Raw genomic sequence first — 17079 nt, 5'->3', positions numbered from 1 at the left:
TTAGCCTCATGTCAGTAGATTTACTGCCACGTAAGAGAGGCGTACTAAGGGAATGACGAGTTGGTTTCCCGTTGTTTTCCCCTCCGAGTCAGACGTTGCTATTATATATCGATCTGCCAAGCCCAATGAAATGCAAAAACCAGCTGACGCCTTGAGAGACATTTTCACATCATTCAACACAGGGGCTCAGAGGGGAAATGTGTAATAATTATAGCAGTTGAAATAAATGGAAAAAATTGTAATCATTCTCCGCTTATTTCTTCAGGTGTTTCTGTTAACAAGCTAACGGGTAAGACGACAAAGACCATCCGCTTGAGACCGAAAACCAAGCCGAAGATCCACGCTTGTCTGACCCTCCCCTGTACATAACAGTATCTAAGGGATGTTTTAAGGAGAAAATCAACGGGAATGAACATCGCTGCACATCAAGGGCCCGTTCACGATGATAATGCAACGTTACCGTAAAAACGTAAACGCATGAAATTACTGAGATGTAGGCATTCACAACAAACGTAAGTATTAGCCATCGAGAAAAGAGATGTTTACTTCCTCTTAAAACAGTAATCACCACGACTTTCCACAGAGAAAAAGAACGAGTAAAGGTTCATACTGTAGCTGAATGTCTTCTTGTGGTTAGATAGCGAAAGAGGTTATGTACGGACACTAACATAAAACATGTATTTCTCCTTTGAACTTCACAGTGCAGATCACAGGAAATTCGACATTGCTTCATTGTATGATCTGCTTTTCATGTCTAGCGAGCGAGTTGGTCGTGGGGGATGAGTTCGAATCCTGCCGTCGCCAGTCGTGAAGATGGCTTTCCGTGGTTTCCCATTTTCACTCCTTAATTAAGGCCACGACCGCTACCTTACCTCCCGTCGCCGAAATCTTTGTTGTATGAGGCCGACGTTAAAGCAGCAGCTTTTCTTCTCGTACAAGCGGGGATGAGTCTGATAAATTGCAACTACGAACATATGAACAGCAGTGCGCTCTGATTGGATGAAGCGTAGAAGCTAGGACGTTGCAAATTTCTATGTTGAAGTTTATTTTTTATGTTCACGCGATCCATTACAAACGATTCACACAGCGTATAGTTTTTATGTTTAGTTACGGTTAATTTTAATTGCGAATGGGCCTAATGTAGATGACACATATGTCATATTGCGTAATGATTACGTAGCACAGACAAATATGTCCGTCCTGCTAACAGCTGATGGCGCGTGCTTAACTGTTGCTACTTTCGTGAGGCGCTAAAGACCGTTATCAATTGTGTTTGGGCGTCACGGTTGTATGTTCAGTGTTCCATACAGATTACAAACTTCCCCAGGAAATGAATTCAAATATAGTATGTCATTCACGAGTTAGATCGTGAAAAAGTCTGTGACTCAGAGCCGAATTTAGAGTGTGCGGGCCCAGTGTGTTTTACCGCTACACAAGGATGCTAAAATGATGACTAATAGATGGTAAAAGAGTGATAAAGCTCCTCCCCTCCCCCGATATTTGTACACTTTAACAGCAGCCCACTCGCTCAGTTGTTCTTTAAGTACAGCCATCTTTTAAAGTGGCATTTTGAAACTAGTACCATGATTTTGTGAGCGAAGAAATTTGTACTGGGATTTCATTGCCATCCTTCTATACGGCAGGTCAAGAGCAAACAAGCGTGAGATGAAAGATAATGCTTTATCAATCAATCAATCAATCAATCCAATCAATCAATCAATCAATCAATCAATCAATCAATCAATCAATCAATACTGATCTACATTTAGGGCAATCGTCCAGGAGGCAGATTCCCTATCTGTTATTTTCTTAGCATTTTCTTAACTGATTTCAAAGAAATTGGAAATTTATTGAACATCCCCCTTGGTAAGTTATTCCAATCCCTAACTCCCTTTCCTATAAAAGAATATTTTGTCCCAATTTGTCCTCTTGAATTCCAGTTTTATCTTCATATTATGATCTTTCCTACTTTTAAAGACACCACTCAAACTTACTCGTCTACTGACATCATTCCAGGCCAACTCTCCGCTGACAGCTCGGAACATACCACCTAGCAGAGCAGCTCGTATCCTTTCTCCCAAGTCTTACCAGCCCAAACTTTGGAACATTTTCGTAAAGCTACTATTTTGGCGGAAATCATCCAGAACAAATCGAGCTGTTCTCTGGATTTTTCCCCAGTTTTCGAATCAAGTAATCCTGGTGAGGGTCCCATACACTGGAACCATACTCTAGTTGGGGTCTTACCAGAGACTTATATGCCCTCTCCTTTACATCATTATTACAACCCCTAAACACCCTCATAACCATGTGAAGAGATCTGTACCCTTTATTTACAATCCCATTTATGTGATTACTCCAACGAAGATATTCCCCTAGATACTTACAGTGATCCCCAAAAGGAACTTCAAGTAAATCAAAACTGAGAGAACTTTTCCTATTTGTGAAACTCACAACCTGAGTTTTAACTCCGTTTATCAACATACCATTGCCTGCTGTCCATCTCACAACATTGTGGAGGTCTTTTTGCAGTTGCTCACAAAGCCTTATCTCTGATTCCACATCAATCACACTGGGTTCAACATCACCGATTCCTGGAGGGGAGAATGGATGCAAAATGCTTCAACTACATGTCAGGCAAAGCCATGCATCAGTAAGACAGTTCCAGGGTTTGATCAACCTCTCAAGGTGTGGTCAACGCTCAACCGCCTCAGAACGGGACGGGAGATGTGGGGATTCACTTTTTAATTGGCGAATTCTGTCCTCACCGGTATGCGACTGTGGTGCACAGCGACAAACTATTGAACACATTAGGGAGGACTGGAGCATCAGAGCATATGGGGGGCCATATGAAGACTTCTTGTTAGCAACCCCAAATTGTATTGAGTACATACAAGGTCTAGATGTTCGTTTGTAGTTTAATTCATTGATTATTGTTGTTCATTTGCAATAATGTATTTGTACGCCATACGCTAAATAATAATAACTCTTATTTTATTCAACACTGACGGAAAAAATTATAACTCATTCCATGTTAAGAAAACAGTGTTGCTCTTATTACAACACGGTTGCACATCGACAGCTCTGCTCAGCAGCATCACGGGAAAACGCTGGCATATGTATTGGTGGAGCTCAATACTTAAGTTCAAGATAAACGGGGGAAGAAAATAAGCTGCAAATTAAGCATGTAACTTTTGTTTCTTCCTCAGCATCATGCATATTCTTTTCCAAAAATGGCTTTCACGGCCGCAGATCTTGGAGGTGCGTACCAATCCAACTGATGATCCCAAATGGCACGTCTAGGCGAAACTCTGTAAATGCACACGGCCTAAACACCCAAAAGCTGGTTCTATCCCGTGATTTTAATTATTACTGTTAAAGAAAGAAATCGCACACGTAGGCTAATTAATGGCATAATATTCACTCAACACAAAATAAGTACGCACCGATATAAAGACTAAAAAGCATACACAACACATTAATAGACGACTTCTCTACTGTGCAAGAGTAATAAGCTACTAGGATTCACAGAGTTCCGGATTACGCATTACATCCACCAGAGCGACACAGAAGGAAGACAACAAAGAAATAGAAAAGATTCAGCATTTATTTTAATAACGCACGGGCAAAAAAGCCTCATTCTTTCTCCTTTCTTTCATAATACAATATAAAGTACATTATAATATTCTTTAATCAGGAAGTGTCTAAGAAGGGTGTGTTCGTTCATTGTAGGTCCTTGTTTTCTTAAAATGGAATGATCTATAGAACAAGTGATTCCCAACCTAAGGAGTAAGCTGTGTTGACAAAGATAAACAATGTACGTAACAGTTTCAAGGAGGAACGGAAGAAAATAGTGCTGGATCAGAAATCTGGAATGGGTAGCGATGACCTTAATGACAACGAAGATTTGTTTGTCGAGGTAGACCAAGAAGAGATCTTGGACGGGTTTTCAACTCTTGTTACTAATAAAGAGGTAACTTTCGTTCACGTCACTCTCTTTCTTCGTTTTTCTTCTTTTCAATATACACGTGATAGCTACATGTCTAAACCGTTCACCAACTGTAGACGTGTTTTAACAGTTAAACATGACTGCACTGCACTCGGCTTGAAGACCGTGGCAGTGTGTAACAGTTTGGCCTGTAAGGTCGATGTGTATGGGAGTCCTCAATCACAGCCAATACTTACAGTGGTACTCGCAGTCACTTGTGGTAAAGAGAGCACGTTTTGCCTTTAATAGGCTATGAAATATTTACAACAACAATAGAGCTTTTTCGTGAAGATTTACGAGTCTCAGAGGATACATAAATTCACTTTGTATGCCTTGGAACTTATTGTTTTGGAATAACGAAATTCTACTAATCAAAAGATAAACTTGACTAAAATGTAGCTACAGTACTAACTAAAATTATATAAAACACACACACACCGCCGGGCTGAGTGGCTCAGACGGTTGAGGCGCTGGCCTTTTGACCCTAGCTTGGCAGGTTCGATCCTGTTCAGTTCGGTGGTATTTGAAGCTGCTCAAATACGTCAGCCTCGTGCGGGTAGATTTACTGGCACGGAAAAGAGCAACTGCGGGACTAAATTCTGACAACTCGGTGTCTCAGAAAACCGCAGAATTAGTAGTGGGACGTAAAAACAAAAGACATTATTAATAATATTAAGAAAATACATTTTTAAGCGTACAATTTTGTTATCTGTATGCATTACTTACCGGTATATATATTTCTCAGTGCACGCTAATCTTAAAGGTCTCTTAGGGTTAGAACAAGAAATTCACCAATAAAATTCAAGAATTTGTTTATTCAATTCTTATTATTAATAGGTAATGTTGTTGATTCTGAACGCGTTTAAACTTATGAATATTTTTTAACTTTTAAATTTTTCGTTATTTTTGTGTGCATGCCTAGTCAGCTTACCTCAACATTCGGCCCTGCGCGACTTCCAGTAAGTATTAATTAGTTTCTGCAGACACATGAAAACTCAAGAGTTGCAAGAATCTGACCCAACGATAACGCAGATGAAGTTTTATAGAAAATCGACAACATTTTAACTGTATTCGCAATAGTTACTAATATCAAGTTCACGTGAGACATTACTTACAATTCAGATATTCAGACATTAATAATAATAATAATAATAATAATAATAATAATAATAATAATAATAATAATAATAATAATAATAATAATGAATCATCCCAGAAAATATATTGTCATCCCGAAAAAATGTTTCACACTTTTCGGAAAATACGATTGAAATTTTATGGACACGTCATCAGAATGTTAATTAATAATGTTATTTTGCTTTACGTCCCACTAACTACTCTTTTACGGTTTTCGGAGACGCCGATGTGCCGGAATTTAGTCCCACAGGAGTTCTTTTGCGTGCCAGTAAATCTACTGACACGAAGCTGACGTATTTGAGCACCTTCAAATACCACCGGACTGAGCCAGGATCGAACCTGCCAAGTTGGGGTCAGAAGGCCAGCGCCTCAACCGTCTGAGCCACTCAGCCCGGCGTCATCAGAATGAACAGTAACAGACTAACTAAAAGAATTCTCAACCTGGCCCTTTCATCTAAAACCAAGAACAGCTGCTTCGTGAAAATGAAACAGATCTCCAGGAAATCAACATCTCGCAAGACATTGTACAGGACAGATGTAAATTCAGAACTAAAATCGACAATCACCAGTTTGAAGAGAAACCCAACACCAGAGCTACTATAACTTGGACAGAAGAACGAAGGAAGAAGCTCAGCGAGAGGTTGGGAGGAGAAGAAGACCAACACAGCAGTGTTTTATGTCACTTCACTTGCTATAGATTTTAAGAGATTGGTGGCGATGGTGGTGATTGTGTTGGTGATTAATGTTTCAAGAGGAAGTATAACTGGGCAACAACCATCCTCTATTAACAATAATCAGAGGAAAAATAGAGGTCTAACACTTCGAATAATGACATCGACAAAATAAGGCAAGGACCACGAAGGGCCTCGAATGTCAGAAGAAAACTAGAGTTGACAAAGGAAGGTCGGATAGGATAGATGAAGGTGAGGAGCCTGACACTATCAAGTGGAAACAGTGCCGCAGTCGCCAACCCATGCTCCAAAGTTTAGAGCCCTTGGGCCCTCTTTTAGTCGTCTCTTACGATAGTCAGGGGGTACCATTGATATATTCAACCCTGAGGCGGTAGAGGTGAGATCCCTCGCTGAGTCCGAGGGAAAAACCGACCCTGGAGGGTAAACAGATTAAGAAAGAAAGTAATGAAGAAAAATAAGAAAAAGAATTTAAAATAAAATAAGACTTAAGAAAATAAGCTCGTACCTTATGACAAGAGATGTTGGAAATGTTTTCCTCCTGCATCCACACATTTCTGGCATCGTCTTAGGAAACTGCGATTCACACGCATAAATTCATCTTCCGTAATTGAGGCTATTTCTCTCCGGATATGTTCTTTCAGTTCGTCCAGTGTGTGAGGTTTTCTTGCATACACTTTTTTTAAGCTCCCCTATAAATAAAAGTCACAAACAGTTAAATCTGGGAATCGTGACGATCATAAGTCTGAACTAATAACACGGTCTTCAAAAATTCCCTCAATTAAGTTTAATGTGTCACTAGCTGTAGGCACAGTGGCAGAGTCTTGCTGAAAATATCCATTTCGAAAGTCAGTGTGAGTCAATTCGTCGGAAAATGGTTTGTGTATATTATCCCTGTATCTTTGTGCATTAATTGTGCCCTGAAAAAAAGATAGGCCCTATAATTTTAACATTTTCGTAGCCCGGCGAAACCCCGGCTTATTGCCCAAGTCGTTTTAGGGACTTTTTAAACGGTTGTTCTAATCTTTCTGCGATTTAATTTACTTTTTCCTCGTTAAGTACACGTTATTTTAAACACTTTGCTTCTTATCGAGTAAAGAACCAGATCCTGTCAATTTTACGAGTTTCCGCACGGTCTCTCTGTGCGGAGGACGTACATCTGGAACCCCACAGCTCGAGAACAGTTGGAGCGACAGATCAACACTTAATGCACGTTCTAAGCACGGACCTGAACTGCGAAGTGTCGCTGCGCTGTGTAAGGGGCAGTGATGAGTCAACGGGAGGCAGATTAGCTGGGTGCGCCTCCCGGGCAACCGATGAAACTCATGATAGCAATAAGTAAATACCGTAACATAAATTGCATTTTCCTACAAAAGTACAAGAAATTCGTACAAAATACAGAGTATTTTCATTTTTCAGATTGTTCTTTAACTCAATCATCTACCGTCTCCTTCTCAATGGCTTGAGAGCGAGTCGGCCACATCAGCAATGCATCATGGGCGCGTCATGGCGACACTTCAGTCCGCGACTGGAAACTTCTCGAGACTTCATTATCATGTGTCACCAAGATCCACCCTTTCTGCGAATCATCATCACGAGGGATGAGACCTGGTGTTACGAGTTTCATCCGGAATGCAAGCGGCAATCGACATAATGGCGTTCACCAACTTACCAGCGACCAAAGAAGAGATGCCTGCAAAAGCCGTTCTGAGATCGATTCCTAAAGGTCTTTGCTGACAGTTTCCAGAAGCTATATGAACGTTACTACTATCTGCGTCTCACAAGAAGCTTGTAAATACGACACTAGCAACAGCTACTGCACTAAGCTACAAACATTAGACGTGATAAACAGTGCGAACTCTCTGAAAGACATGCGTGTTCATTAATAAACTGTTCATTACGCAGTACTTACAGTAAATACGTAACTATAGCACAATTGCACTACCAGTTTGAAACTTCACAGCTGCACCGTACTTCACAAGAATCACCGCGGACGGACCCGATGTTTATTGTCAGGCCTTGAGACTTGAGATAGGCGCATGCGCAACAGCCATACTTACCCTCCTCACCCCTTACCGCGCATGCACATGACTTCTCGTCAGACGTCCACAGTAAACATGTGTTGTAGCGATTGTTTTCAAGGTGGTGGTGATGATTGTTGTTTTAAGAGGAAGTACAACTAGGCAACCATCCTCTATTTAACACTGATCATAGAGAAAAAAATGGAAGGGATCCGACACTTTGAAAAATGAAGATATCAGCCAAAGGAAGACAAGGGCCACGAAGGGCGTGAAAATGAAACCCTCCTTAGGATTCGCATCCTAATACAGCTGGGATCGAAAAGACCAAGAGTTGAGCAAGGGATGTCGGATAGGATATATGAAAGTTCACAAGTAAGTGGAAGCAATGCCAGGACTTGGCTGAGGGCCCCGTGGCCGCTAACTCACCTTTCCAAGTTAAGGGCCCCTGTGGTCCCTTTTAATCGCCTCTTACGACAGGCAGGGGATACCGTGGGTGTTATTCTATCGTCCCCACCCACAGAGGGTTATTTTCAAGTGCAATGAAGGAAATGTGTTTGCATCTTCTGCTTTATTTGTTTCCTGATAGCATTCTCCAAGAGGCTGCCTGGCCGAGGCGGTGAAAGCGTGCTCGGTTCACCCGGAAGAATGTGGGTTCGATTCCCGGCCAGGAAGTCGAAAAATTTAAGAAACTATTTTTTCACTTCCGGAGGTGGATATTGGCCCTGTGGTTCACTTAGCATACACCAAAAATGAGTACCTGGTTAATTCCTGCGGGCAAAGGCGACCGGGCATAGAAGCTAACCACTCTACCCTACCAAGTGCAGAGGTTACCGGTAGTGGAAGCCTTTACCTTCCACCCTTCATGCACTGTGCGGAGGTGACTTTGCTTTGCTTTGCTTTTTTTCTCCGAACTTTTTAGATACACTATGTATGTATGTATGTATGTATGTACGTATGTATGTATGTATGTATGTATGTATGTATGTATGTATGTATGTATGTATGTATTGGATGGATGTATTTTTCTAACGCTACTTGTGTGATGTTGCAGACAGTCCCGAGGTAGCACCCGACGTCCGAATCGACTGCAGCAGCAACGACATCGTAGTAGCGATCGACACCAAGTCCGGTGTTTTCAATGGTATGATCTACCCCAAAGGACTGAGTAAGAACTCGACGTGTATGTCTGAGTTCTTGCACCAGCGGAGTCCTGTGAGGTACCGGCTGCCTCTCCGATCATGTAACACCATGAGCACTGATCTGGTGAGTCTCTTTTTCAAACTGTACATGCCACACGTGGAGGAATGATATCTTGACAACGAAACTGCGATAAGACACGCAATTTATTGCACTCTCAGTAATCTTGTAGGGGCTTTCCTTGGGGGTAATATTCTTCTTTGGTTTCGACATGTTAAAGTCATCCTGTAATGATTAAGAGGGCGGTCCCACAGGGCAGTATTATTAGACATTTATGTTTTCTTTTATGTATCAATGTTGTGAGTAAAGGAGTAAAATGACAGATAAGGTTTCTCGACAGTGTTGTGAGGAGATCGACAGCAGACAATGTGCGATGGTAAACGCAATGAAAAGTCAAGTTATAAGTTTCACCAAGAGGAGAAGTCTTCCCAATTTTAATCATTGTGTTGATGGGGTGAGAGTTCCTTATGGGGATCACTGTAAGTACCTAAGTGTTAACATAAGGAATGATCATCATTGGGGTAATCACATAAACGAGGATGTAAATACAAGTTACAGATTTCCTCACATGGTTATAAAGGTTATAAGGAGAGGGCATATAAGTCTGTGGTAAGACCCCAATCAGAGTATGTTTCCAGTGTATGAGTGATTTCCGACAACAACATAGGCTTACGAAAATGTTGCAAACTTTGGGCTGGAAAGACTTGGGAGTAAGGATACGAGCTGCTCGACTAGGCGGTATGCTCCGAGCTGTGAGCGGAGAGATGGCGTGGGAAAACATGAGTAAACGAATACGCTTGAGTGGAGCTTTTAAAAGTAGAAAAGATAATATGAAGATAAAGTTGGATTTCAAGAAGGCAAATTGGGGCAAATATTCATTTATAGGACAAGAGGTAAGGGATTCGAGTAACTTACGACGAGAAATGTTCGATAAATTTTTAAGTTCTGCGAAAACATTCAAGAAAGGTGTAGATAAGCAATTGAAAGGGAACCTGCCACCTGGGCGACGCCCTGAATGCAGATCATTGCTGACTGAGTGAATGAGTTATTTATATCATGTCTCATAGGCCCCCGACATCGATGCTAGTAACTTCAGACGCTCGTAGCTCCCTACGTTTACATCCAATCTCAACGGAACAAACGGCGTTCTTCACAACAGTAGTACCGCAATTTTACAAAATAAAAGATTTTCGTCTGAATGTATATTTCTAGGGGTGATTTCACCACAAATTTAGACTACGAAAATCCAAAAATCGTTAGTCTGGAACTTCAACTTGTAAAGTTGAAAAACATAGAGAAATGAGAATAAAAACACTATTTAATTATGTTTTTTCGGCACGCAGAGATCTGAAATTAGGCGCATTCTTAGACGAATCTTTATACATGTACTTGTAATTGTTTTAATTAACTGTTTCGTTAGTTATTTCATATTTATCCGATATTCATTTCATTCACTTAGGTTTAGGGAATACTCGGATTTCGCTATACCGTCAATAACACGAGAACTGTATTTTCTTTCAAACAGGCCCTACCTCAACCTTATATTTTATTTAGAGGAAACATAGTACATAAGCTAGATGATAATAATAATAATAATTAACCAGAAATAGTAATACTCAAAGTGCTGCTTTAAGTCCATGGCATTTTCGTTCAGTCTGTGATAACTGGAAATGTTTGTCTGAATTTATGTGCGCAATGCCCAGCCAAATCTACGGCACGCAGAGATAATTTTTTGTCATAGATGGGCACAGCATTTCATCGATCACGCATGGCTGTGTCGAAGAAATGAATCTGTCAACTTAATCAAAAATCAACTTTTACAAGAACTATCCGGTGTTCTACAAATTTACAAATCTATCGACACGACACGTAATACAAATGAGGCTGTCAAGAACTCGAAAGAGTCCTGGAGTGCCCTCGAACATCTTGGAGCACGGATTATCCTTATCTGTAATATGAATCCTCCATCCCTCTACAATGCAACACGACTCTTAGTCAAGAAACTGATGTCGAACATTATTGAAGACACCATCATGACCAGACATGCCGCGGGCTAAGTAATATTCATTCCTCGGATTCAAATACTTCCTTTGGATATACCGCCTCAATTAGACGTCTGCAGTTCCCTGTTCGTTTCAGTTTAGCTTTGTACATCAATAAGGCACAAGGACAATCGGTTGAAGTTGTAGTACTCGATCTTCTTCCATGGTCTACTGCACGTGGGTTGCTCAAGAGTTGGAGAGGGAAACACACTATTATACATCTTATCTCCAAATGGAAAGACACATCAGGAAGCTCTGTAAGGAAAAATGAGTTTGTTTTTTATATAATACGGTCTTTTATATTGTTTTAATATTATTTATACTATCCATCAACCCGGTATCTTAAGCATTGAAAGTAACAATAAAATGATGCAATTCATTCAGTTTATGCAAAAACAATGTGTACTAATTATTAATTTATTTGCTTTTAAATAAACGGCTTAAAAAATATAACGGCTGAATTAACAAACGTGGGTGAAGCCGAGGGCACGTGCTAGTTCTTTAATAAGTTCATGAACATATCTTACGGTTATCAATGCATTTACAATATAATGAAGCAACAAATGCATAAGACCGTTCTAGGACGAATGATGCAGGCAATATTTTTGGATTAATGACTACTTTCGAATAATATTTCAACGATATGTTCAGACGGGAGGTGCAGTGCGTAACAGGATGTCGAAGGTGGGGAATAATGGGGTCGAATCCTTCTTCATGTATATTACAGAGTATTACTGTATAAAGCATTACAAGACATACTAGTTACAATAATGTATTCGTTGAACTTGATGCCCACTGTAACCTCAACAGAATTTCTCCCAAGTTCGTTGTGTATAGTGGAGGATAAGAAATTCAAATTGTGGTTAATCCTCTCTGTCCATGGCTCGTGACGCCATAATCCTGATCGAGCTATGACTGAATGGGGGCTCATTATTGCAGCCAAGTTGTGTCCCCTGACTTGTGGGAATCGTCTTTAAAAAGTGATTAGACTGCATTTGCCGTACATTAGAACTAGCAGTAGTCTCTACACACTGGAGTCTAGATATGTGTTGTTGAAAAGCAATGATTTGCTTCTGCACGAACTTTCTCTTCTCCGTTTTCCTAAATTTCTTAATGCTGTATGTGCATCCGATTGGATGCCTTGTAGTATCCTCATCAGAGTAAATATGTTAGGGTGACTTTTACATACAGTATGAAGGGTGAACTTGGAACATAGTTGACCTTTAGTTAGCTTGTTCAAAATAACCTGTGAGACGCAACTTGCATGTCTGAACATATTTGCCACAAGATGGTAAACAACGCATGAAGACCCAACATGGTACCCAGCTTTTTTTTTTTTCAATTTGCTTTACGTCGCACCAACACAGATAGGTCTTATGCCGACGATGGGATAGGAAAGGCCTAGGAGTGGTAAGGAGGCGGCCGTGGCCTTCATTAAGGTACAGCCCCAGCATTTGCCTGGTGTGAAAATGGGAAACCACGGAAAACCATCTTCAGGGCTGCCGACAGTGGAGCTCGAAACCACTATCTCCCGGTACCCAGCTTACCTGTCGCCTGCAGCACACGCTCATATGGCTTTGATCTGCAACATCATTGGACATGCTCAGCGGACCAAGAACTTTGTTAAAACTCCGAGAAGTGGGCGGCCCGTGGCCATGAAGTAATCCACCACGCCCTGGTTTCTCTCGCTCTTCCGGGCATAAGATTAGACTTATAATAGTTGAGTATGGCGCTGTAATTGCCTCCTCAGCGCATAGGTAACTTTACATAGAGAACTAATAATAATAATAATAATAATAATAATAATAATAATAATAATAATAATAATAATAAGTCCATCTTTCGAAATTCAAAAATTCGACATTATCGAACTGTAATTAGACTTGAAGCATTATATGAAACAGAATGTTTAAGATTTTAACGCATAGCCTGCTTGACAAACGGGCAATTAAGGTAAGGAGGATTATCCGAAAAATTCTTGGCCCCGGTCTCAAAGATGGTGTTTACAGGTTTCGGAGCAACTTAGAAATATACACCCACACTGAAAAGGTATCAAGCGTAATCGCGAAAAGAAGGGTAACATTTTACGCTCACCTCTTCAGACTGCCAGCTGAAATAATCTGTAAACGTTTGTTATCCTACTTCAGAAGTCTCAAAACGATTCCTCCTTGGTTGGTGGAGATCGATAAAGGTCTTTTGAAGTATGGAATCTCAGAAACACTCCGAGCACCACTCAAATACAAACTTAGACAGGTTCATCATCATCATCATCATCATCATCATCATCATCATCTGTTTACCCTCCAGGTTCGGCTTTTCCCTCGAACTCAGCGAGGGATCCCACCTCTACCGCCTCAAGGGCAGTGTCCTGGAGCTTCAGACTCTTGGTCGGGGGATACAACTGGGGAGAATGACCAGTACCTCGCCCAGGCGGCCTCACCTGCTATGCTGAACAGGAGCCTTGTGGAGGGATGGGAAGAGGGAAGGAAGCGGCCGTGGCCTTAAGTCAGGTACCATCCCGGCATTCGCCTGGAGGAGAAGTGGGAAACCACGGAAAACCACTTCGAGGATGGCTGAGGTGGGAATCGAACCCACCTCTACTCAGTTGACCTCCCGAGGCTGAGTGGACCCCGTTCCAGCCCTCGTACCACTTTTCAAATTTTCGTGGCAGAGCCGGGAATCGAACCCGGACCTCCGGGGGTGGCAGCTAATCACGCTAACCACTACACCACAGAGGCAGTTTAGACAGGTTCACCAAGAAGAAGTCCCAACTCGACTGAAGCATGTCCATTCTGATTCATGGAAGAAACCACACTCCGGAAAATTAAAAAAAAAAAGAACTGAGAAAAACAGTTGAGATCTCGCGGTCCTTAATTGCTCTAACAATGAATAATAATAATAATAATAATAATAATAATAATAATAATAATAATAATAATAATAATAATAATAATAATAATAATAATTTGTGCCGAACATTACTTTACTTGCCGCAGTGTAGGGGTAGCGTGCCTGCCTCTTATCCGGAGGCCTCGAGTTCGATTCTCGGCCAGGTCAGGGATTTTTACCTGGATCTGAGGTTTGGTTCGAGGTCCACTCAGCCTGCGTGATTACAATTGAGGAGCTATCTGACGGTGAGATGGCGGTCTCGGTTTAGAAAGCCAAGAATAATGGCCGAGAGGATTCGTCGTGCTGACCGCACGACACCTCATAATCTACAGGCCTTCGGGCTGAGCAGCGGTCGCTTGGTAGGCCAAGGCCCTTCGGGACTGTTTCACCATGGGGTTTGGTTTGGTTTTTCATTACTTTAGCTGTTATCGGTTGATGCGTGCCATTCAGTGGGCTTGGTAGACTGATATGTGAGCAACTTCTGGCTCGGTGAGGAAAGCAACGGGAAACCACCTCACTCCTCATTTTCCTAGTACGCCTCTTCAGAGATGCCTAGGCCATCTATGACAGCTGTTGGCATAGCTGTGGAGGATCAAACCAGCCTTCGGGCTGAATACCCAACGTCGCGCTGTCTTGGAAGCGGCCGTGGCCTTAATTAAGGTACAACCCCAGCATTTGCCTGGTGTGAAAATGGAAAACCACGGAAAACCATCTTCAGGGCTTCCGACAGTGGGGTTCGAACCCACTATCTCCCGGATGCAAGCTCACAACTGCGCGCCCCTAACTGCACGGCCAACTCGCCGGTGAGGCAAAATGAAAATTGTCTCAAAATTAATAAATATATGAAATATCACTTGTATCAAACGACCAACCGTAACCAAATGTGTCAAATGACTGTATGTCAGATGCCTTATATGCGTATTGTGTTATGCGAAAAGTGTTACGGATATGTAAGGACGGGGATAGGAGGAAGCGGTTGGAGGTATTTTAGTCACTGTCGATGTTATTATGATATAAACACAACATTGAAAAGGTTCATTTCTTGTCTACTTGAGAAACTTGAGCCTCTGTAACCTTGGTTACCACATAGAAAGCTTTGAGAGCTCTTTCAGAGCCTTTCTACAAAGAGTTTACACCACCATTATGGAGGCCGTGGTCCCGAGACATGACTTGTAACCTGAGATGATCGTCTGGGTTAGGGTCAAGCAGACCGCCCCCTGTCCTGTCTGCACGCCAAGGCCACAGCTAGACGTGGAACGAACGGCTTGCTTCCTGTCCTTCCAGAAACAGTCTTCCATTTTGTCGGCCGTGTTCCCGACAGTCAGACCATGCACATCCGCGTATTCATAATAGTCATCACTTTAATGTTTGAAAAATGTGAAAAATGAACTGATAAACCGGCACTGCCCTCAGTAAGTATTGACAAACACTGTTCCATTGGGGAGGGGGCGTACTGAGATTTTGATACCAGACCACACTGCACGGTCTCCTCTCAGCAGGTAGGGCCATTTTTAAAGGTCTCACGAAGACATGTAAATCACACGTGCACTTTTTGTCAAAAGCAACCTCTTCTAGAATTCAGTGTTCTCCAGACAAACAAGCCTTAAGCTGATCAGCTTCAAAATGTACACAAGCGTGCTTCGCTATATTGTTCATAACTTTTGTAGTACCGCTATCCAAGTAAAAATGGTTGAATACTTTCACAAATATACCTTGAGTGACAAATTACTGGCATGGTTTAACATGAGCTTCAGTTACAGTAGATAAACCTTGTCATGAAATTTTAAATGGACTTGCAACATTGAAGTAAATTCTTTAAGCAGGCAAGAATTTAAAACAAACAGTAATCTGTTGCTTTCTTTCTTCCTTTCGTTTCCTTCTTTTGTGAAAAGAATTCTTGGCGCAAAACACATGTGCCTATTCCTTTTTGCCCAGGCCCGGGCATACTGTACAGGTCGCTCTGTATTTGTTTAAGAACTTCATTCATGGCTGTTAAGTTTCCTATAGAACTATTCGTAGTTGTTGGTGGTGCGCGTGAATAAGTAGTACCGTGTTAGATGCACTCGGTGGCAGACTTGAAGGTTCGACGTCCTACACAAATGGGAAGCAGTTTACATATATATAGACTATATAAAACCATATCGTTCTCTCACAAGAAGTAATGTGAACGTTTTTTTGGAATGAGGAGAAAAACTGTATGTGAAAGTAAATTCCTGTCAGGGTACACCCCCCAATGGAGGCGAGCTGCATGTAACACTGTGTGTGGTGTGACTCCTCAAAAAGCTCGCCAATAATGCCCTACCTTTAAACATGGACTCCATGTCTTCTAGCACTGATGTTTAACTAGCTGCAGTAACCGTCGTTGATGGTACAAAGTGAAAAGTTATGGAACTCCCCGGCTACTTTCCGCCAATAATCGGGCAGGCTGTTTTACTGGGACGTAGCATCTGTCGGAGATGAGTGGCAGTAGAAGAGACAAATCACATCACAACAATGGTCAGCGTAATGTTATTTTTGATCAGTTTGATGAGCTTTCGGTATTGTAGGTAGTAGTGGCGTTTGGGGGGGGGGGTAGGGGGACAGCCCCCATACTTTGTGGAGAAACAAATCATTTTTATTCCATTTTAGCCACCTGACATGTTTTTAAGTTTCGACAGACTGAAGAAGCTAAGAGTTACTACAAATCGCCTGAAACTAGAAATTATATATAAAAAAACAATTTGTACAATCTCTATTGATTTCAGCTAATTCCTTCCTTTATATTTAATTATTAAGACAAAATTTGTCTTAATGTTTAGTGGAAATACTGAGAAACTGCAGTACAGCTGCGTGTGCTGTGAGGAAGGGTAGCTGTGGTATAATTCACCCGCTTGCCGCACGCATCCGTCATTCTGGCAGACTCACTCAGTAAATGTGCCTGTGTGGTGTAGTTCTCTCTAGTGTCTGGTAGTGTGTAGTCAAATACTGAATTATATTTTAATTGTATAATCACGCCGAACCTCTATTTAATTATAACGCATGTGTAATTATTGTCCCTTTGGCGACAGTTTTGTTGTATAGTACTATTATTATCGCACTAAATTTGCTAGGTTCAGCCTTTACGTCGCTGTAGAAATTCG

The 17079-nt window shown here is 41.5% G+C and overlaps 1 protein-coding gene across 2 annotated transcripts in view; it reads left to right on the top strand.

Moving 5' to 3' along the window:
• Positions 1-17079, top strand: part of pio (piopio) — a 395672-nt gene that overhangs the window by 323708 nt on the left and 54885 nt on the right. For both annotated transcript variants that reach the window (XM_067147814.2, XM_067147813.2), the window contains exon 4: positions 8884-9095. In XM_067147814.2, coding sequence (XP_067003915.1) covers positions 8884-9095 — 212 coding nt within the window. The remainder of the gene's footprint in view (positions 1-8883; positions 9096-17079) is intronic.

The sequence above is a fragment of the Anabrus simplex genome, chromosome 5 (genome assembly GCF_040414725.1).
Source record: "Anabrus simplex isolate iqAnaSimp1 chromosome 5, ASM4041472v1, whole genome shotgun sequence".
NCBI classification, from domain to species: Eukaryota; Metazoa; Arthropoda; class Insecta; order Orthoptera; family Tettigoniidae; genus Anabrus; species Anabrus simplex.
The sequence above is the reverse complement of the archived record's forward strand: the minus strand, read 5'-3'. Positions and strand labels throughout refer to the sequence as shown.